At 39.4% G+C, this 21,875-nt stretch overlaps 10 protein-coding genes, 1 non-coding gene and 1 pseudogene across 12 annotated transcripts; 5 read left to right on the plus strand and 7 right to left on the minus strand. All coding sequences in view use genetic code 12, as the record gives it.

Moving 5' to 3' along the window:
* Window positions 1-109: 109 nt before the first annotated feature.
* CPAR2_103590 (uncharacterized protein) lies at window positions 110-418 on the plus strand (the record flags this gene model as incomplete). Its single annotated transcript, XM_036812391.1, has 1 exon — window positions 110-418. One exon carries the CDS (start codon window positions 110-112, stop codon window positions 416-418), a length of 309 nt encoding a protein of 102 aa, XP_036663503.1.
* A 247-nt stretch (window positions 419-665) lies between these two features.
* Window positions 666-1,667, minus strand: CPAR2_103600 (uncharacterized protein; the record flags this gene model as incomplete). Its single annotated transcript, XM_036812392.1, has 1 exon — window positions 666-1,667. One exon carries the CDS (start codon window positions 1,665-1,667, stop codon window positions 666-668), a length of 1,002 nt encoding a protein of 333 aa, XP_036663504.1.
* A 516-nt stretch (window positions 1,668-2,183) lies between these two features.
* Window positions 2,184-3,596, minus strand: CPAR2_103610 (uncharacterized protein; the record flags this gene model as incomplete). Its single annotated transcript, XM_036812393.1, has 1 exon — window positions 2,184-3,596. One exon carries the CDS (start codon window positions 3,594-3,596, stop codon window positions 2,184-2,186), a length of 1,413 nt encoding a protein of 470 aa, XP_036663505.1.
* Window positions 3,597-4,922: 1,326 nt separating this feature from the next.
* CPAR2_it_cp_Leu(CAA)_33 lies at window positions 4,923-5,038 on the plus strand. The gene is made up of 2 exons: window positions 4,923-4,961; window positions 4,995-5,038. It is a non-coding gene; the product is annotated as a tRNA-Leu (tRNA).
* A 268-nt stretch (window positions 5,039-5,306) lies between these two features.
* Window positions 5,307-5,873, minus strand: RHO2 (Rho family GTPase; the record flags this gene model as incomplete). The annotated part of the gene is made up of 1 exon (XM_036812394.1): window positions 5,307-5,873. The coding sequence occupies one exon, from the start codon at window positions 5,871-5,873 to the stop codon at window positions 5,307-5,309; it is 567 nt and encodes a 188-aa protein (XP_036663506.1).
* Window positions 5,874-6,428: 555 nt separating this feature from the next.
* CPAR2_103630 (uncharacterized protein) lies at window positions 6,429-10,331 on the minus strand (the record flags this gene model as incomplete). Its single annotated transcript, XM_036812395.1, has 1 exon — window positions 6,429-10,331. The coding sequence occupies one exon, from the start codon at window positions 10,329-10,331 to the stop codon at window positions 6,429-6,431; it is 3,903 nt and encodes a 1,300-aa protein (XP_036663507.1).
* A 506-nt stretch (window positions 10,332-10,837) lies between these two features.
* On the minus strand, window positions 10,838-12,868 carry YVC1 (Yvc1p; the record flags this gene model as incomplete). Its single annotated transcript, XM_036812396.1, has 1 exon — window positions 10,838-12,868. The coding sequence occupies one exon, from the start codon at window positions 12,866-12,868 to the stop codon at window positions 10,838-10,840; it is 2,031 nt and encodes a 676-aa protein (XP_036663508.1).
* A 497-nt stretch (window positions 12,869-13,365) lies between these two features.
* On the plus strand, window positions 13,366-15,045 carry CPAR2_103650 (uncharacterized protein; the record flags this gene model as incomplete). The annotated part of the gene is made up of 1 exon (XM_036812397.1): window positions 13,366-15,045. The coding sequence occupies one exon, from the start codon at window positions 13,366-13,368 to the stop codon at window positions 15,043-15,045; it is 1,680 nt and encodes a 559-aa protein (XP_036663509.1).
* A 92-nt stretch (window positions 15,046-15,137) lies between these two features.
* Window positions 15,138-15,956, plus strand: CPAR2_103660 (uncharacterized protein; the record flags this gene model as incomplete). The annotated part of the gene is made up of 1 exon (XM_036812398.1): window positions 15,138-15,956. One exon carries the CDS (start codon window positions 15,138-15,140, stop codon window positions 15,954-15,956), a length of 819 nt encoding a protein of 272 aa, XP_036663510.1.
* Window positions 15,957-16,514: 558 nt separating this feature from the next.
* On the plus strand, window positions 16,515-17,567 carry CPAR2_103670 (uncharacterized protein; the record flags this gene model as incomplete). Its single annotated transcript, XM_036812399.1, has 1 exon — window positions 16,515-17,567. One exon carries the CDS (start codon window positions 16,515-16,517, stop codon window positions 17,565-17,567), a length of 1,053 nt encoding a protein of 350 aa, XP_036663511.1.
* Window positions 17,568-17,646: 79 nt separating this feature from the next.
* CPAR2_103680 lies at window positions 17,647-19,671 on the minus strand (annotated as a pseudogene; the record flags this gene model as incomplete). Its single annotated transcript has 1 exon — window positions 17,647-19,671. A coding segment is annotated over one exon (2,025 nt).
* Window positions 19,672-20,078: 407 nt separating this feature from the next.
* On the minus strand, window positions 20,079-21,821 carry PGA45 (Pga45p; the record flags this gene model as incomplete). The annotated part of the gene is made up of 1 exon (XM_036812401.1): window positions 20,079-21,821. The coding sequence occupies one exon, from the start codon at window positions 21,819-21,821 to the stop codon at window positions 20,079-20,081; it is 1,743 nt and encodes a 580-aa protein (XP_036663512.1).
* Window positions 21,822-21,875: the final 54 nt, after the last annotated feature.

Below are 21,875 nucleotides of genomic sequence, written 5' to 3' on the forward strand. Positions count from 1 at the left end.
TGTGTGAGTGTGAGTGTGTACCTGCTCTTGTAAATATATAATAGACAATGTCGAGACAAAAAGAATAAAAAGTCGAAAGAATTAACATCACCGATTACTTCTACAAGCCATGACCACGCATCAATCACAGAACAATAACTCAAGATTCAAACACTCTGGTAGTACTAACCTGAAAAATGGAAGTAACTCACATAAATGGATCAATCAACTACGAACATTACCATCAAATCCACAATCAAAAGACTTTCTCAAACTAGAATATCTCGACGTGAACTTGAACAATTCTCGAAAATTGATCACCAATTTGAACGCACTAACTAAAGAGACTAGTGACTATGTCAAGAACGTGGACTTGCAAGTGAATGGCAACTTGGTTCAGTTAAACCAAGTGGAAAAAGAACTAGCCTGGTTAGATTGATTTGTGGAGAAAAGTATACTGGGAGTAAAAAGTCAATTTATGGCCACACTGGATATGACTTCTTTGGTATCCTAGGACAAGGAGTTGAAATTCTCATGGCAATTCTGACCCCAGTTGGACCTTGGATAGCTCGATGATATATTGCTAAACAATTTTACCTACTCCATTGTACCACTCACAATCTCATAATTTACACCCGTTGTCAGAAAATAAACCTAACAGGTTCAAAGCTATATCATGCTATAAATCAAACATATGGGTCAGTTTCCTTATCAAGCCATGACCAAAGCTTATCACCAACTTCATCACTCAATAAGTCCTCCCTTGCTTTAGCAGGAGTGCCAAATGAAATTGAATGGTCTCCATCTTTCACATCGGGTGAAAAAGCTGCATACAATTCGGTGTAAGCTCCAAATCTTTGTGGATACAAAACCCGCTTGTATACGAGATTCTCCATTGAGGTTGCATACCGTTGCAAGTCGGTGCTCAAGTATCCTGGACATATGGAGCTACTTATGACGTTGGGATATCCATGTTTTCTTGACCAAGTTCGAGCTTGAATCAAGTTCGCAGCTTTGCTTTGTCCATAAAGTTGCATTTTAACATTGGTGGTAAATTTAGGCACTTTTTCAAAACCAATATCTTCCCAAAATACACCGCCTTTTGGTGCAAGCATGTGGCCCGTGGATGACAACCATACAATTCTCGATAACCCTGGTGGGTTGGTCTTTGATGTTTTGATGAGTGAAGGATCTAACAAACGTTGTAACAAGTGGTGACCCAACACATTGGTTCCGATTTGTAATTCGTAGCCCTGCTTGGTTTTTGAACCTTGGGGTGGCATCATTACACCAGCATTGTTGATGATTATATCCAATCTGTCTTCCTTTTTTAAAAATTCGTTCACCGCAGGCTTTATAGTATTGAGATCACTCAAATCAACTTGAATAAATCCAATTTCTCTATTGTGCACATTGTACTCTCTTGCAACTTCATCCTTGACTTTTTCAATTGCTTTGCTTGTCTTTTCCTGACTTCTGGAAAAGATATAAATTTTTGCTTTAGTTGAGCCGGCTAATGACTTGACAGTTTCGTAACCAAGACCAGTGTTTCCACCAGTAACAATGACAACTTTTCCCTCTAAGGTGGGGTAATCTTTTTCTGTAAACTTTGGTTTGCCTGGCCAAAAACCGTGAAGGACTTGCTTCCAATCAGCAAAACATCTTGTGGGAATATCAGGGTAGGACATTGTTTTCTGAAGGACCGATTAATGTGTAAGAAATCTCAGATGTGTTTATTATTATATTTACATTTTATCCTGTTATTTGTGTTTCTTTATATAGTTTGACAGGTTGCGAAACATTTCAACTTTCATATCCTATTGTCGCAATTTTGCCACAGGCGGATGCTCCTACACTACTTGAAGCAAAGCAATTTTCTATTTTCACCCGCTCCGCATTTTTCATCCGTCTGCCACTACCCGAAATTTAAGCCTTGTATACGTTTAGTTCGATGCACACGGCGGGTACAATTGCACTGTTTCATCTTATGTCATGACGTAAAGTGTCACAAACCAAACTCGGTTTTAAAAAATCGGAGCCGATATCATAGAGTGTTGCAACAACGATTTTCAACCCTTGCAATGCATAACATTACAGGGTGGGAAGAACATCTAAAACTATCACATATAATCAAAGTACTCTATAAAATTTATACCGAATAGTGTATATAGCCCAGTCCCTGCAGTCAGACTCGATCTCAGATCCTATCTTTGTCCCGCCTTTGCATTATTGTTTGTGTCACTACCCGACTCATCATCCTCCTCCTCCTCCTCCTCCTCATCATCATCATCAGTGATTACAAAATCTTGCATCACAATAGTATCATGATTCAACTCATTGTATTTCCCGTTTCTCTCGATATCATTTTCAACAGGCGCTTCAGCTTCTGTACTTTCAGGTTTGAATTTCAAGATAATGGCGGCGTTACCGATAATAAGAGCAATACCACAAAACGACAAAATTCCTGGAAGATGATGCCAGATTGTCAAATCCCAAATGATGGCAAATACCATTCCCGAATAAGCCATCAAAGATGCCCTTGATGCTTTCACTCTTTGAACACCAGCCGTGAGACAAAATTGCATAAAAAACCCAGAAAATCCAATCACCGCAAATAAGAACCATTGGTAACCATTTTGTGGCAAGACAAACGATAATGACGGAACCACCAATGTGCCAACAAAAGTAACAATACAACAAGTCAATGAAAAGTAGCTCACCGATAACAAAGGATGGGCACTCATGCCGATTTTCCGCAAAATGATGTAGACACTAGAAGCACCACAAACACCGATTAGTCCAACTGCTGTTGCTATGATTCTCTTTTCAGACGAGGAACTCTCAACAGCTTCATCAGTCGTTTCTTTCTCCGACTCTGCACCAAATATGAACGAAGGTTTAGCAATCAAAAGCACACCTCCTAGTGATAATAGCGAGCAAACACTTTCTAAAATAGAATACTTCTCTTTCAATATAATGAATGCTAAAAATGCAGTAACCATCGGCACAAGGAACGTTATCGCAACCGCATCTGATAGACTCAAATATTGTAATGAAAAGTACATTCCAAAAACACCAAAAAATCCGACAACGCCTCTCATGATCAACAAAACTCGTATTTTTTTTGGTCCAAAAGGCGCCTCTTCCACAGTCTTTGTAACAAACATGTATACCAAGCAGCAGATGTAAGTGATTAACATTCTAACAAACAAAATCTGTACTGGATGTATTGGCTCGTTAAAGTTTTTATCCGTGACTAATAATTTGCATGTCGTCACCATTATACTGTTTAAAAACTGCGATAGAAGCAATAACGATATCCCCACGTTTGGTAAAATAACGTTGTTGTAATAATTGACAAGTTTGTGTCTTAGCTTTTGTAAAGAGCTCTGTTGGCCGGAGTTCCACCCTGATGAATCCCAATCATGATCATCGATTCGAAACGAGTCTATTGAACTTGTATTTCTTCCATGTGAATCGCCTGTTACAGGAACAGCTAGTGGGGTAGCTGTCTCGGTGTTGTCATCTTCTGTCTGGATGACTATAGGATCCTGAACCAAAGGTTGATTGTTCAAGATAGTATTACTGAATTTGTGATCTGTTGCATCCTCGAACATCAAGGCTGGTGAAATAAAAAGTCTCTCTAATCTCCGTCTCTTTCGTTACACTCACAATAAGAATATTCTTATATCAAGGTGTATTGGTTGAAGTATTGATACCTTTAAAAGGAAGGTGGAGTTTTGTTGAGAAAGAAAAATTTTAGATTTAATTAAAGGAATTATGTGGCTTTGATCGGATATATAAGTTTTGTTGCTTTTTTGTGTGGCACTAAATTTAAGCGCCAGGAATACTCTAATTAACTCTTTTTGACGGTTTGGGGGCAAGAGAAAGGGTGGAGAAGAAAACAAGTTGAAAGTACCGTACGGAAAGTGTGCTAGAGAATGATTAGTAATTATAAACCCCTGCTTTCCTTGATCCTTGGCTCTTGTTACTGAATAGGAGCTAGTTAGCGTGAGATAAGCTTTTTTTTTTTTTTTCCGACCTGCGATTATTATAATCACTGACTGCTAAGTGAATCCAGAAAAAAAAAACATCTTCTTATTCTTGAGCCAGTTCTAAGCAAATGGTGACAAATTTGCATTGCATCATTTTTGACAGCTTTGAATGAAAAGTGGCTGTAAAATTACCTACTAGCAACTACCGATATGTATCTCTTATTAGTTCTTGGCATCACTTTCCTTTGATAAGAAGAAGACGACGAAGCAAGATAGAAAAAAGAGTGTGTTATAATTGGGAGGGGAAGAATTGCAGTGATGGGCCATTGCTATATAGATGCCTTTGTGATTTCTTCATATACGTTACGCCTCAGATGATTGCATTGTTGTACTTTCGGTGTAGGGGATTTCAAGGGCACGGAAAATTTCTTTTTCTTTTGATATCAGTGGATAATGTGATTGAAGTGATTCGGAATTGCAATGTTGACCGAATTGTAAGTAGATGGGGTCCCGTTCGGGTTTGATTTATGGACGTTATAGTTCCTTATACCGCATCGATCAAAGATGGTGTTACAAAGCAGCTTTCTTTTTGTTAGCATTCGGTTGCAAAATTTTAAGATTTTTGCATCAACAACCAACATTTTTGGAAATGAGCTTCTCAAATCCTCTAATCATTAAAGAATTTTTATATCTTATGCTAATGATTACACTGCACGGCTCAATTCACTTAGAAACTTATACTAACATGGCTGTCCAATCTCCACCATAATCAACCTTCAAAAGCTTAGCTGAAATTGGAAACCTGTAATAACCCCCTCTGCTTTCTCAATATACTGATGAACTAGCAAAGTCATGACAGTTTATGGCAACAATGGCCTATGAAGCTCTCAATTAACATATTAGCTCCGCACAATTGCTTTTTTGCAAAAAGACAAAATTTCAGAAATTGGAAAGGTGGCCGAGTTGGTCTAAGGCGCTAGACTCAAGAATTAAGTTTCTTACAGCTTAATAAGTTGTGATTTCTAGTATCGTAAGATGCGCGAGTTCGAATCTCGTCCTTTTCAATATTTTTTTTATTTTATTTTTGGAAGTTTTTCTACCTTTGCTTTTCGCAACCACAATCGAATGGGAGTCTCGTCAACTGAGAACTAGGCGAAATTCAAACGGAGCGATATTGCTCTGCAGTTGGAGAAGCACACTGGTGAAGCATAACAACTTCCTGACTCAAAAGTACTTGATTTTTACGTTATACATGATAAATACGTTACATTACCTAGCTTAGCGGCGTCGTTGGATGCCATCAAGACGTCTATGAGCAGTTATCCCTTAACCCTAAAGTATTGTGCAACACCCGTTATTCAGCTTCGATCCTTGAAGTAAACTTAATCTCGTTGCGTACTCAAATATATCATCAACTCCTTCACCCGTCAAAGCCGAACTTTCCAAATATGTCTTAGCTCCAATTATACGAGCCATCTCTTCGCCCATATCAACTTGGACAAAGTGCCGACGATCTTTGGTGTTTATTCTTAAATCCTTTTTCAAACCACATAAGATGTATGGTGTATCGGGACAATACTTCTTAACTTCTTGAACCCATTTTGATCGAGTATTCTCAAATGAATTGGGCGTATCCAAAGCAAATGCAATCAAAACGACATGTGAATTGTTGTACGAGAGCGGTCGTAATCTTTCGTATTCTTCTTGCCCGGCAGTATCCCATAATGCCAATTGGACTGCTTTGCCATCTATTCGACAATCGGTTACGTAATTCTCAAATACTGTGGGATGATACTCGGTGGGGAATTCACCAAGGGTGAAAACGTATAATAGTGAGGTCTTGCCACATGCACCATCACCAACAATGACTAGTTTCCTTCTTGCTGTCTCAGTTGCCATGTAAATGTTCTTCAAATTTAATGGTCGACTTAATGAGTAGATTTATTGTCTGTGGTGTGTCTTTGTATGTATTCCTAATGACAAATCTGAGTCAGGTTTGTCCATCGAAGATGCAAGCCAATTTTTGAGGATTTTTATTCTGTTGCCAACCGTATGAACCTTCTGCAATATTTTTTCTCGATGGTCCTACTCAAAAGCTTCTACTTATACACTCTCATTTAATGATGATTATTTGTGCAAAATGTGAAAATAGTCACGATGGACGTTGTTAGTTTTTGGTTTTGAGCAACAATAATCAGGCTTAGACTTTTTTCTTTTCTTTTCCTAATTGGGTTTTTTTGTTGATCGGCTCGAATGTTTTGAAAAAATTATGAAACTTCGCAAAAGATTTCATTCGGACCTAGCATAATCGCCTCATCATAATCACAAAATGGATTACTAGTGGTCCCTTCTACTTACAAAGTTCCCAGGACTTTACCAATGACAAGACACGTAAAGATTAAAAGATATTGAAACTAAAAAAATAATATAAAAGAAAGAAGCTGGCGTTTCATTTTAATTATTCCAAAGCCCATCGACTAACCCGCTTGTCGTCAGCTTTGCATTCAAATCACTTCTTATATTCATCAAAGGTGGATCCGTTGTAAATATTGGCAGCGAGCTCTTGCGCATTCCCGGAGGAGGAAATCCCCCCCCTGCTCCAAAATTCTCTTGTCGTTCAAATAAAGGCTGTTGAGGAAAAGTTGCTTGCAGTTGTGCCTGAGAAAATCCAATAGCACCTGGAGTGAATAGCGGAGCAACAGGTGGGGACGATCTAGCATACGTATGCGTGCCAACTTTCATATGTGTTACTCTACCAAATGGGTCATATTTTTTCTCAAACGTGTACACACTGCCCGACTGACAATAATTCAAAAATTGATCCAAGGTCAATTGTGGTCTTTTTGCAACACTCTTTACTTCTTCAAACAATCTCATTATTGGCGCAACTCCAAATTCTAATTGATTCATGGAAGCCAAGGTGTGGAAACAAGTGACAGTTGATGATTGAATCAAGTCTATCTCGACAGAACCACTAGGATTACTGATACCAAGTTGTATAGTATCGTTAGAGCTTGGGTTATTTTGCTCAACCTCAGACGAGTAAAAGCTGTTAGCTTTCAAATTTGGATTCAAATGAGAAATTTCGCAAGGGTTAGACCCGGCTGGATTGTTCCAAATAAAGCTGCTGCCTCTCGTACCACCAGTATTGACAGCATTAGGATTAGATGTCCACGCCGAATTTTTCGCAATAGGGGTGATAGGATCAGAAGATTCATTGGATGCGCCAAATGGATCAAAGCGACCAACTGGCTGTCCTTGCTGATGAATATTGGTCGAACTTAACGTAGGAGCAATCGAAGAACCTGAGTGTGGATGATATACTGAACCTGCTGGATTGTTTAACCCAGCTTTCGCAGCCCATGGAGACATTGGGTTGATAGGGCCACTGGAACTAGCAGCGCTTGCAGCAGCCGTGGATGAAAAATTACTAGCGATAGAAGGATTTACAGTGGAGCCGCCATTCATTGGATTTATGGGTGCAGGTTGAGGAGACAACACCGAGGGCTGGTTAAGGTATTGATTCTGAGCAAAATCATTGGTGAACTGAGGTTGCTGTGAAGCCGATGGAATACCAGAGTGCAATTGATTCACGGTAAGACCAATTGATGAACCCCTACTCGAAAGTGAACCCGGTCTAGGTTGAAAAGGTTGGTTATAAGAACTGTCACTAGCTGTTGGATCAACGAGAAAATCAAGTTGCTTTTCTTCAATTTCTTTTTTCAAAACTCGATCAAAGTAAGCTTTAGACGAGTTCGAACTGGGTACACTGGAGCTGAAACTATCAGCAGACTTCGATACCCACTTCAAGTTGTCATCCTCTTGTTGAGTCGCGTTTCTCTCACAAGCAACTTTCTCCTTCTCCTTCTCTTTTTCCTTATTCTCTTCCTTTTGCTTTCTCAACAATTCCTTTCGTTTTGCTTCCTCTTCCTTTTGTTTCTTTTCCTCCTCCTTTTGTTTCCTTTCCTGTTCAGCTTTTCTACGACGTTCCTCTTTTAGCCTCTTCGCCTCCTCGTCCTTCTTTTGTTGAGCTTCCACCTTCTTTCTGTGCTCTTCTTCCTTTCTCTTTGCCTCTTCTGCCTTTCTCTTCTTCTCCTCTTCACGCTTGAGTCTTGCTTCCTCCTTTCTTCGTTTTTGGTCTGCTCTTTGTTCTTCTTGACGAGCTTTGAGCTCCTCCTCAGCCTTTCTTGCCTCCTCTTCCTTCTTTTTCTTCTCTTCCTCTCTCGCCAATTGCGCCAATCTCTTTTTTTCCTTGGCCTTTTCTTTTTGCTTTAATTTCTTTGCCTCTCGTTCCTTCTTTGCTCTTTCTTCCGCTTCCAATTCCTCAATCAATTTCTGCGTGTTGTCTTTGGAAATCTTTTCCTTGTAAGCACTCTTTAAACGCTCTTGGAACAATTTGATGACTTGGATCAAGAATAGACGACGAATTTCTTGCATCTTCTCCTCCTCAGAGATCTCAGACTCGGTATCGCTCGCATCTTTACCATCATCATCTTCAAAGCCGTCTTCTCCCTCTTCTTCGTCGTCGTCATACTCGTAGTCATATTCATCGTCATCTTCAACCTCATACCCTTCATCGTCAAGAGGATGGTGGTGGTGGTGGCGGTGATGATGATGATGAGCACAATACACATCTTCTCCCTCTTCGTCATCTTCATCAACCCAGCGAGTTTGCAGATCAGTGGCATGAGCTTTCGAAGCATTTTCATTGGCTGATGTGGACATACCCTTCAATACATCTTCGCGGGCAGTTCTTGACTCTGTAAGTGATTCCATCATGTTTATGAATGAGTTTCCATCGTTGTTCAACAAATCTTCAGCGAATGTTGAGAGTCCTTGTCCAAAATGCTCAGTAAATTGTTTGGCCATGTACTTTTCTGCCTCTTCCGGGCTACTTGCATTCATATTGGCAATATTGGAAAAGAATTTGCCCATGTTTTGTACATACTTGGCTCCTCTCTCAGCACGCTTCCCATCATGATTGTGCAAATCTCTTACAATCTCCTTCAATGACCCTGCTTTTTCCAACATGCTCAAATGTGCCGCATTTTTTGGATCTAAATGTGCAGTTTCCTTCATCTTTTGTAGATCCAAACCTTCCAATGCTTGAAAAAGTTTGGGATCAAGCAACTTATCAAATAGCTGCGTTTGGGAGGAGTTTGACGTTTGAATTGATGCACTAATTTGCACATTGGCATGAGGTCTTGTACCCGGAGGACTTTGTTGACTCAATTGAGGTTGTTGAGAAGAGTTTCGCGATGGGTGTATTTCTGGATTCCCTTGTGAAGAAGATCCCATTTGTAATTTCTCCATCTCTGCCTTTATGTCGTTCATCTTCGTCTCGGTTTTTTGGGCAGCCAGCCGCTTGGACATTTCCTGATTTTCATTATGTAGTTGTTTCCTTCTTTGCAATTTCCTTTCTTCTTCTAGCATATGGAACCCACCAAACAATAATCCTGGCAAGGCATTCAAGTCATTTATATCGCGAACCTCGTGTATAAAGTCGATAATGTCATCAAAATGGTTATCATAAATACTTTCCAACTCTTCTTCGATGAGGTGATTTCTTCTACCACAGTATTTGCAAGTGCAATTGTTCTGGCTCGATGAGTTACCACCCCCATTTGAAGTACTTCCATTCTGTTGTTGCAGTAGTTGCTGAAGATGTTGTCTCGTTTCGTTTTTGAACATTTTCATAATCGACTCTTTATCTATCTTGACCAATTCTAATTTTTGAGGTTCGGCCAATGATTCCCAAAACTCTTTCAACTTTTCTTGTTCTTCAACTGATGAACTATCCCATAAACTATTATGAGCATCATGACTGGTTCGCTTCGCGTTGTGAATCGCACCAGCCATACCAGATTGGTTATGTATCGTTTCATTATGTTTTTGGGGTTGCAGATGTGGATGAACCTTGGACCCAGACCCGTTCAGGGGTTCTTCAACACGAGAATTACGCGACCTTTCACTTTCGCCATCTGATTCCTCATCATCCAAGCTTTCAACTATCACATCACCGTTGGGTGCTTGCTTTATTACCCTGGACGTAGGGTAGTCTTCATCTGGATTATTCAAATGTGCATGTGACGTGGAAAGTCTCGTTGTCTTCTTTCCCTTACCTCTCCTCTTCTTTTTCGCTTTGTTGGCAAGGGCGTTGGGATCCAAGATACTGTTTCCTTGCTGCTCGTCTTGAGCAGCTGCATCATTTGATTTTGAATTGGAAGCTTTGTTTCCGTTGGGGGTTGTAGTGTTATTACTGGTAGTAATTGTGTTTTCCTTTGACACTTCAAAATGGACATTATCTCCTACTTTGAACTTAGTGTTGGTACCACTACTGTCTATTCGATTGGACATGGTGACTGCAAGATGATGAATTACTGTGGCTTACAGACGTATTGGACAAGAAAGGTGCTTCTTTTTTGAGAAATTAGGGTTGTCTGGTTATGTCTCTCTTTATGAACTCCAATACAATTTTTTTCTCTCTCCGTCTAATGTTTAATTACGTTTTTACTTTTTTTTTTCTTCTTTGAAAATGGTAGTGTTAAATGGCACAAAACATTCTCAAACAGTAGTAGTTATTACTATTTACAGAGGCATACATGGATTAATACACGGAAGTATACAGTTTGAGCTCATTCTAATAGTCTACAGTCTCGCACTAGAACAGAAATCTACAAAGAAAACAATAGTGAATCATCAAAGTATTGTGGTATTGCAAAAATTTAGGTCGTGTAATTTTGGCAAATTAGACCTACATAATAAAAATCTCGGCTGCAAAAAATGCTCGAATTTCACACCAATAGGGGGACACATCGATCTTGACAACTCGCGACAACAACAAAAGCTCCATCCTGCGCAATTTACTTACTAGAACTGCCTCCCAACTTGCCTTTCAACTCCTTATTTTCAGTGATAACCAACTCAACCATTTCGGTCAATTTATCAATCTTTTTATACAAGTCATAAAATTGCCAATTCAAACCAACTTTTGTAGCTTCTTTAACTGGTTTGGCGACAGCTTCGACTTTCTTTTCAAATTCATTCAAATTGATCATGAATTCATTATCTTCCCTTTCACTAGCTCTTTGTGCACTTAATTCATCATTTATCTCTGAAGTACGAGCCCTTACTCCATCCAAGGGGGTGTTGTGTAATTGTGAAGAGTCATTACCATCACCAGCATCACCAAACCCATCGGTCAAGTCCCATTCAGTATCATGTTCATTAGCATCATCGGGTAAATGCTTGTACCTATTGTATGTGATTCTTCTTGCTGCTGCCAATTCTACGCTGGTGATGTAAAGTAACAATGGTGCATACATTACGAGCATCACATAGTAATTGACAACCCTAAAAGTTTTCTTTGTTGTGACCCAGCTAATTGGTGTTATCGCAATTTCGATCAAGTTCAAAGGAGGAACATAAATGTTGGTGTCAGGGGCTCTAACGTATCTCAAGGTCTTTTGCGCGAGTAAAGCCAAATACTCATCATTTGCATTGTCAACAACTGCAGCATAAGCGGTGGAATACAATGCAATCAAGATATTCATCAATATGACACTAAGCAAAAAGGTGTAAACATAGTATAATACTGATGCATAAGGTGGAACTAATTTACCCATTTCATCGAAAGACGAGTCCCCAATGACACCTTTGAATAATGACCGCAAAATCTTCATTGTGGCATCACTTTCTCCGTCTGAAGCATCCAATCCAAGAAAACCTTGTAAAAACCCAATGATGACAACACCCAACAAGACGAAAAACAAGATTGACTCTTTCATCATAACTTTTAAGACAACCATCATTGCACCCACAAATTTCTCGGCATCCAAAAACAATAATAGCCTTGACCACATGAAGGGGGCAGCACAACTCAACAAACGATACGATATCTCATCATATCTATCCCTTAGATCGCCATGGGCATTGATACTAGCAAATCTGAATCCAATGGAAATGGTTATTATTGTATGCATTGAATCATTAAACGCATTCCAAAATCCCAAATAATTCCATCCAACGTGATAAAACTTGACACATTCGTCCAAAACGGACCCCAATGTACACAAATAGAAAAACACTTCAAAAATGTTCAAGTTTGAATACTCTTTTGAATTAGTATTCAATATGATTGAGTAAAGCACCAAGTAAACAAAACTGAAAAACACTTCTAATATGTTTTGATACAATGGTGTCTTGAGTCGTGCTGGATCAAAATGGGTTCTAATGGAGTGAGAAGAAACCCCCTTGTACAAAACATAGGAGTGAGGATCAGAAGATGACTGGACAATCCATCCTCGCCATAACCACTTGATACATCTTTGATATCCCGAAGAGCTGATGACGGTTGTGGAATGCATGTCCACAGCCAACTCCAAAGCACTAACCCGCTCAGCATCTTCACCATTCAAACAAATTGTATATCGGTGACATAACATACTCAAAAATAAGTACTTTTCATCATGTTCTCGTTCAATGATTATAGCAGCCAAGGTTTGAGCACTCAATGCACGCAAGGAATACAATTCATTATCACTCAATTCAAATTCACTCTGTTGCCAGTACCAATCGCACACTTTTAATAAACAAAACACCAAACATGCACGATACTTGCGTGAGGAAGTTCCTTCTTCGCCATCACCTTTACCTCCTGCAGCAGTATAACAGAGTTCAATAACATTGTCGTTCAAGATCGAAGAATCGGGTCTCAAAATTTCCTCCTTGTCGAAAAGAATGGGGACAACTTTATCGATTAATAATTTCAAGTTTGTACAAATCCTCCATACTTGTCTTCCGTTAGGACAATTCAATTCTTGACCGTATATAGATCCTTCATTGTCTGATTGTGGTGCAGGTAGCAACGGATTGTTATCCTCGAGATCGAACATAAGGGGGACTAGATGATAAGAGGTGCCTGTTGTGTAAAAAGATGATCTCGAATAGCAAAGAATTTCATCTTTTGAAAATTTCAAGTAAAGCAAAAATTAATAAAATCAAAATCTCGGAGTCATTCGAGATGTGAAACGCCACAAAGAAAAAATGAACTTAGGAAGCTGGTACTCTAAATTTATAAGGTCTTACTCACCCTGATGCTGGATATTGTTAGAAGTTAACTTTAAACGTTTTGAGGTGCTGAACTTCTTCTTTATTGCAGCAGGGGTGGAGTAATTAATCCGATGTCGTGCATATCAGGCACAAAGTGTTCTTAGCACGGCGCCGATTTTGCGACACTGTAAATTTCCCGACAAGAATAATCACAGCCACAAATAGCTCTTTCGTTCTCTTCATATAAGTGTTAATTCCAACATCTTGCCACTATCACCGTTCTGACATATCTTCGTTACCGTAATTGCTCAGGCTCAATCTCCATTGCTACTCCTCCTAAATGCAATCACCAACATCAACCAAACTATCGCCGAATGAGTTCCCATATAGCCCGCTGCAACAATATGACGATAGTGAGTCAGATAGCGATTTGTCACTTACTGATTACAAAGATCACTTGATTCAACAGCATCAGTCAATAATGCCGGAGTTCCAGAGGACCAGCTCAACAGCTAGCCTGCCGATATCTAATGAAGTAGAGAAGAAACATCAAGATTTAGGATCGATATATTATGGAGTAGCGAACATTCATGACACCACGGTAGTAACGCCAAATACCAAATTATCTAGTCAGAGTACTATACGAAGAAAACCACCTCCAGATCTTGCCCTCAGTTCTCAAGAGCAAGGAGAGAACACTGAATCTGCTAAAAGTGAATACAAAGAGGATAAAGCCCCATCAATTCTACAACCAGATAGGAAAGCAAGTAGAATGAAGCGGCTTTCAACTGGAAAATTTAACAATTGGGGAAAAATGGTGAGCTCATTGTCACGATCAGCAAGTATGAAAACATTTGAAAGGCCTCAGACAGAAGGTCATAATTACAGGAAACCATTGGACACTGAGCCTTTACCTCAAGCTCCCATCTTTGAGTCCTCAAGCTCAAACCGCACAACTACATCAACTTCACCTATTCCCATAGACATAATGCCCTTTTGGAAATATCATATTCTTCGGTTTGGAAAAGATTTGTATCTTACCACCAATCCGGGAACTAAATACATTCACTGTCGTAATGGTCCCAGCTTTTATGTCGAGATTTTGATGGACCCAGTAATCAATCAGGGTAGTAAAATGAGTGGTGATGAATATACTTTGATTTTCAAAGATCCAGTCAACCTTTCACAAGACCCTAGACAATGTATGATGATTACAAAAAAATATGATAAACTTCAAGGTTATTTCAAATTGAAAACACCAAAAAACACGTATTTAGCTGATGACGGAACAATGCAAAAATACGAAGACATGACATTATTTAAGACTGTGTCGTTTCCACTGCAAATTGTGCGAAAGCATTTTCCCTACAAGGCATTGCGTGAAGAAAATGCACAATTTCTTACCAACTATGAAGTTAGAGATTTGCAGAACAAGGTGTGGAATGTTGGATCGATACCTAGGGTCAGAGTTAGTCGAATTAATAAAATGAGACAAACTGTCATGAACGCTAATAGGTATACAAACGAACAGAGTGAACAAGAGGAGCTTAAGTTAGTGGCCAAACGAAACATCTATTTCCATCGCAATTACGCCAATAACGTACAAGACGATCAATCAGAGGCAGCTCTTAAAAACCTCCACGACTCGAATGCCAAATTTCCCCCTGTTTTGAGCATGTTTCGTCCCAATGAGAACAGAATCACAAAGAGACTAGTCAAGTCTATGAAGCAACAACAAAAAAAACGTCATGCATCAAGTGTTCATATGGCTATTGATGATTTCGAATCCAGTCAAAATGATACCAAAACTTTTTATAATGGAAGCGACGGACTATATTACCTGCATGATACTCGTGACGATAATCCTGACGAGAATAAACTGGGATGGCTAACTATATACGAGGACATGGACATTTTCGGAGGTGTGGAGAATAGGGGTATGTTTGACATAGTACTTGGAATGACATTGGCTGTTGGGTTTGATACATATTTGAAGAATCATATGGCTATGAAAAGATAAATGCAAGGTGGAAATATTTACAAATTGATGTGTTTTTATCTTTGATTTTACATGTTTTTGCAACTCTTTTTTTTGCTATTTTTTTGTTCGGGATGCAGAACATGCTTTGGATACTACTTTTCATCATTACTTGTGCATTTTCACTACTTGATCAATCGCAGTCTTGTATTAGTAATGCCAATATTCCCTTTACAGGTTACAAGGTTGAATACCAGTTAAATGTAAAACTTTGGAAAGGGACATATCATTTATTGTATTGTAATGATAACAAATTGATTTGCGATTTGAATTTGAATGAGACTATTCCCTGGACCAAGCCGTTAGAGTTTAATAAGCTTGCAGTCGATGATGGTGAGTTTATACTTGCTCGAAGGAAGACATTTGCATTGAGAAGTTTTCCAATTTTCCTCCCAAACACATTAGTTGGCTCACTATATTACGGGGACTCCCTCACCAAGCTCCGAGCTTATAACTATACTAAATCACAATGGAAGTCAGTTCCCTTGATTGCCGCAAATGTTTTCCAGAATTGGTGTGAAGTGAGTTATAAAATGGATATAATTTATCATGTACCGGTTTTGACTACTCCAAGTATAGATTCAAAGTATTACAATTTCGGTTTCTTTGACTCGTCACAGAAGCAAAATGATTGGGATAAATACATACTAATGCTGGAAAAGTATGATTATGAGCATGATCCTCGAGTAATTCTAAGAAAAGGTGTGGACTCCATTTTGAACCAGGTTGATATGTTAGCTCAGGGTCGCAAATTGTTGACATTGAAGATTCGACGAACCAAAGCTACAAAGACTGCTACCAAAATCTGGTGGAGCTTAATCATGTTATCTAGGGCCATCAGCGAAGATATATTCAACAATTTTGTTTCCAAAATTGATCACTTCCTACAGTGAAGAAACGTTACGTGCTTTACTGGAGAGAGATAACCTGCTACAAGTGAGCGGAATCGGAAATTGATTCATTACAGTAGGTACACTTTTCACAATTTCAGCGCAAGTTGATGCAAGTTGTTGCTTTTCAAAAAAAAAAAGGGAAAAAATATTTCGGTCCAGCTGTAAATACCCTAGCTGTTAGGTGGGGAATCTTAATTCGTTCTCCGCTTCCAGACACAATCAAAACAAAACAAAACAAAACAAAACAAAGCAAAACAAAGCAAGCAATTTGACGGATGTAGTGCATACTATTGTGTCGATGCTTTATAATCTTCAAACCAAACCTCTCTTATTTTGTGTATTGGAAACTTCTCGGCTACAGACCAAAATGGAAATTGCCGCTCTGGTAATCAAATCTTTATATGAAAGGTCCACTGCAAAAAATTTCGACGAAAACTTTAGAGCAGCACCATAGAGAGCTTGTACAAGCACTAACGACAGACGAAATACAGTTCTTACTCAACGTGTTATTAAACCACAATCGACCATATTCTCCACAGTATAGTGTTCAGTTAGAAAATGAGCAAGCCAAAAGTATTAGTCATTGGATCAGGTGGGGTAGGCACCATCTCCGCAGTATCATTGAAACACAATAATCAATCAGAAGTCACGTTGGTTGTTCGTTCCGATTACGACTTGATTAAATCTCAAGGATACTCGATCAACTCATGCACGTATGGGAAGTTGGAAAATTGGCAACCGCATAACCTTGCCAAATCAGTTGACGATGCAGTTGAAAGATTCGGACCATTTGATTACATTCTTTTAACTACGAAAAACATTCCCGATGGACCGGTCACTTGTGAAGATATAATTGCCCCAGCAGTCAAGACTGGTGACGAAGTGATTATTTTATTGCAGAATGGAATTAATATTGAAAAAACCATGTTGAAAAGATTCCCCGGTCATTTGATTCTTAGTGGTGTATCATTGATTGCTAGTACTTATCACCATGGCCATGTTGAGAATAAGGGTCCCGATATTGTATTCCTTGGAGATTTTGTAAAACCCAGCCAACATCCATTATCAAAAGCCAAGATTGATGAATTTATCTCCATTTATCACAACCCCGATTATAACAAGATCGCCGTTGACGTCAACGTTCAAAAGACGAGATGGGAGAAGTTGATTTACAACTCGACATTCAACACAATAACTGCGTTGGTTGACTTGGATGCTACTAGATTGCAAATTAATAACGCCAACGAAGAGTTATTGCGTCCAGCAATGAATGAAGTTATAGCAATAGCCAAGAGTGTTGGTGTTGAATGTGACGTTACCAAAGTTGAGATGCTGATTCATATAGGTGATGGGTTATTCTATGCACCATCAATGTGTGTTGATATGAGAAAGAAGCAATTGATGGAATTGGAAATCATATTGGGTAATCCGATTAGAATCGCCAAGGAGAATGGTGTTTCCACTCCTGTTCTATCAGTGATTTATTCATTATTGAAAATGGTTCAGTTTAGATTAAAAGAGGAGAGAAAGATGTTCGTCTTGAATGAGGCAGATTTCAAAGGGAATTCGGACGAATACCCAACGGTATTTAAACAAAAGTACCTTCATTGATATGAAATAAATAGATATGTTTTTATAAAGTGTAGAGGTGTCTAGAGTTAATATTTCTATTTATTATGCTAGTTTTCTCTCAACACCATGTAAACACTGGTGGGTTTGAATGTTCCTTCACTAATCGTTCAATGACAACTTTAGTACCGCTTTCAGGAGGATCATCATCATTCACACTATCAATGCGAGAATATCCCGATTCATATGGCACTGGTATCCCATCTCCAGTTTGCAGACTAGGTGAAATAACTTGCAGACTATATGCACTTCCATCCACATTCAGTGGAGCAAGCAATGGCGTATGCTCATCCCCACGCTCCTCGTACCCTTCTTCTGATGGTGCTTCGCTTAAACAAGGCAAATATTTTTGACCACCCCTAACATCAGATTCGTAACAAGATGAGTACATCAATGGTAAACTTCGCCTTCTGAGTCCTGGCTCTTGTCTTGGCATGTACATTAGATCATCAAACACCAACAAATTTTGACACCTAGTGAGCTCCAATGGTCCAGCAAAATCCAATTTTAAAGTCTCCACTACGTTGAATGCTTGTCCTTTCAACACCGCCAATTGTTTATTCCACATGCGCTCTTTGAAATCATTGTCTTTCATAAACACATGCTTTAGTTTGACCACAGTGGTCTCCCACCACACTTTTGAAGTTAGCAATGGTAGGTAGTGTTGTCTTGTCTTTTTGCTAAATGGTTGCCCAATTAATGATAATGGAAGAAAAAGTCAACCAAAAGGAAACGATCTCCATTCATTAGGGTGCTTCCAAGGAAAAGCTAGTCCGGAATCTATAGCTCCAACTTTCAAAAATGGACGCATTGTTTGGGTACCTCCCAGACGATGCACTTCGTGCCATTCCAACTTGATCATCCAATTATCCATACCTCTATCGGTGTTTCTCATCAAGTAGTCCAATATAACCATTTTCTCCAACTCTTCTCTAAATTGTCGCATTGAGTCACGACTCCAATTGAATTTGTCGCCCATTACATCGTCATCAGCATCAACTTCAACATCCAGTGATTTGGGCAAAAGATACACATCAGTTGGAATGGGATACATTTTGAAGAACAAATCGGCATTCACATACCCGTGCAAAAACATTTGAAACGAACCTATTTTGTACAGCAATTTCGTCACATCATTAGACTTGTCCCAAAATTTGTAATAAAAAGTCGGCGCTCGTAATCGAATCACTTCTGTGTATGGTACAATATATGATTGCAATTGACGATCCAAAACACAAGCGGCTGCTTCGCTGATATACCCAAGATTGGGAATAAGACAACTGCGTCCGAAACAACAAGGAAAGAATGTACGATGAAGCCATTTAGTCCACTTTGGCAGCAATGGGCCATACGGTTCTTCACTTTTAGGTTTAAATACACCAACTTTCTCGTACAAAGATGAGCCTGTCTCAAGTTTGTTGAACACGAAGTAGCTACCGGATGATCCGGTCATGATGCGCTCCGGGTAAACATGGTTCTTTTCAATCACATCCTTTACTTGAGTGACCACATTCTGAAACTCCAGTTCGGTTATGTAATTTTCAGGCAAAGACAGATTATCCAAGTTATTCCATGAGCTCCTAAAGTGATTTTCAATATCCTCTTGTGTATTTAATTGATTTGCGTCTTCTAGAGGTTGGAAAATGGAGTACTCAATCTTGTACTCGATGGGCTCTCTCGATTTATACTTCAGTCGTCTTTGCATCTTTGTGATGGGAGTGTATGCCCATCCCGCAGCTGGTAACAATATCGAATTTTTAAACCTGGTGAAGTTGGTGTCTTCTAACAAGCTCCCATTTAGGCTCTTTCTTCTTGTCTCTAGTATGGTGGGACTTGTTAGTGTTTGTGAAGGACGGAATTGGGGGGTATTGGGGGCTGAGTACGAGCGCGTGTACAATCGTCTTTGAGGTATAGCATCATTGAACACGCTGGGGTAATTGAGTGGCGATGTCGGTGATTCTGGATCTTGATTGTTTGCTTTCGATGGTGGAGTCTTCGGATCATCATTTGTGACAATGGTGAACCTGGTTTCCTCAACATTGACGCCATTGGGCTTTACAGAACTGCCAATGTTTATATCAGACATGCTCCTCGGGTCATTAAATGCTCATATCTGCACACTTGGTGGTATGGAATTGTAGGAGATTCTTGTCCGTAGAAAAACCATTCATAAAGGTTGCTAGGGTTAGCATTGTCTGGAACAAAGCTACCAATCTCGCACATTAAATCAATTACACACACCTTTACAATTGCGCCTTTGGACGGATAGACTAAAAGATTTGGTATTAAACTATATGAGTAGTATAAAAATTGCAAGGCAACTGCTACTGGTCAGTAGTGGTACCTGCTGTCGAATATGAAATGAATGTAAAGCAACGTGTAGAATGAAACACAAACAGTCCAAAACAAAGGGACGTTTGTGTTTCTTTTGAAACTTTATGAAACCGAGGTTTACTCCTTTGTGATTTTGTACTGGAAACATTAAACTGCACCTTACAAAGCGAATACACCAATGAACATGACAGCTTGAGTAAAGAACAACGTCTTCATGACGAACCCGTTACCAGACAAACCTGAAGCATCATTGGAGCTGTTTGACGAACGAGAAACAGCACTGTTGGTAGCTGACAGACTGGCAACACCGCTGGTCTTGACATCTTTTCCAATGGCTGGCTTGGAAGTAGTAGTTGTGGCACTTGCAGAAACAACTTCTCTTCTAGCACTAGAGGAAGTAGCTCTAGCTGATGTTTGAGTAGCTGAGGTGCTACTGCTTGAATCACCAAAGATATAACTGTTCAATCTAGCAAACAAACCGGTAGCTTCAATATCACCAATCAAGGATTGAATAGCACCCGAGTACTTACCCAAGGTACCGGAAAGTGCACTGGCGTTACCACTTAATAAGGTGCTGACGGTTCCGATAAGTGTTGAAGGATCACCCAATACTTGGTCAACAAGACTAGTGACATTTACTCCACTCAAGTCAATGTTGATGGTACCAGCAGACAACAAGTCATTGGCAAGTGCTGCCGTCATATTGACATATGCATCATCGGACAAAAATCTCTTGACAAAGTAAACAGCAAATCCGGTGTCATTCAAGGCATTCAAAACATCAGTTGCAACAGTACCAACAAGGTTTGATCCCAAAACAGCTCCGGCTGCATTTTCAACAAAGCCTCCCAAGCTTCCACTATATTCACTTGAGCTTACTGAAGTTGAACGTGAAGATGTGGTTGTTGCAACCGAGCGTGATGACGAAGTAGTGTTTGAGTTTGGTGAAGCTGATCTAGTAGTGGATGCCGAAGCCAAAGCAGATAAAGCAGATGATGCAGATGAAACTAAAGCTGAATTGGTTGATCTTGATGCTGAAGAAGTTGCTCTTGATGCCGACGAAGTTGCTCTTTGAGAAGTTGAAGTTGATGATTGAGTTTGTGCAATTTGAGAATTCAAGTTCAATATTGATGACAAGACATTTGTGTCGATCGAGAATGAGGATGGGTTTGCAGATGCTGAAGTGGTGGCAGCTGTTGCTGATCCAGACACCTCGCCTTCAGCAGCTTTGAGCAAGCTCAGCCAAACACTGATATCTTGGTTGTCAACTTCAGCTCTCTTGAACAAGTAACCTCTCTTTTGGAATACTGAACCAAAAATATACAACAAAACATCCCTTTGTGACCAGACGACTCTGTTTACAATATCAGCCAATCTTGGTCTGAAATCAGCATCCAACAAAAGACCGTCAGCTAATGACGTAACTAATCCGCTATCCATAACTGCATTGTAGATAGCAGTAATGTTGATGAACTGAGTTAATGAAGACAAAGCACTATCACCACTCAAGATAGCACCAACATCGATTGTGATATTCATACCTCCAAGCAAAGATGAAGTCAAGTTACCCAAGTACTCAATTCTTTCGGGATGGTCAGCAATTGCATCCAATAACTCCCAAATGATTCCAGATGAGTTGAGTTTTTCCAAAACATAGTTGATGGTGTTTTGAAGGTTGTCATCATCATCTTCTCTCTTGTGAAGTGAATCTTCATCACTAAACATTTCTATCAAGTCGTAGTATAAACTAGCATCGTTTGCATCCCAATGTGATTCAACGAGCTGGTCCATCTCTTCTCTAATGGAAAGTTCCTCACCTTGCGGAATCGGTGATGTTGGTATACAGTGTACCAATGATGTGAATAGGCAGAATAATGTGATAAATATGTTTGTTAGATACATGTTTGGATATTTGTAAAAGGGGTCGGCAACGCTTTGATATTGTCTAAATTGTAT

This window comes from Candida parapsilosis, contig 005569, assembly GCF_000182765.1.
Source record: "Candida parapsilosis strain CDC317 annotated contig 005569".
NCBI classification, from domain to species: domain Eukaryota; kingdom Fungi; phylum Ascomycota; class Pichiomycetes; order Serinales; family Debaryomycetaceae; genus Lodderomyces; species Lodderomyces parapsilosis.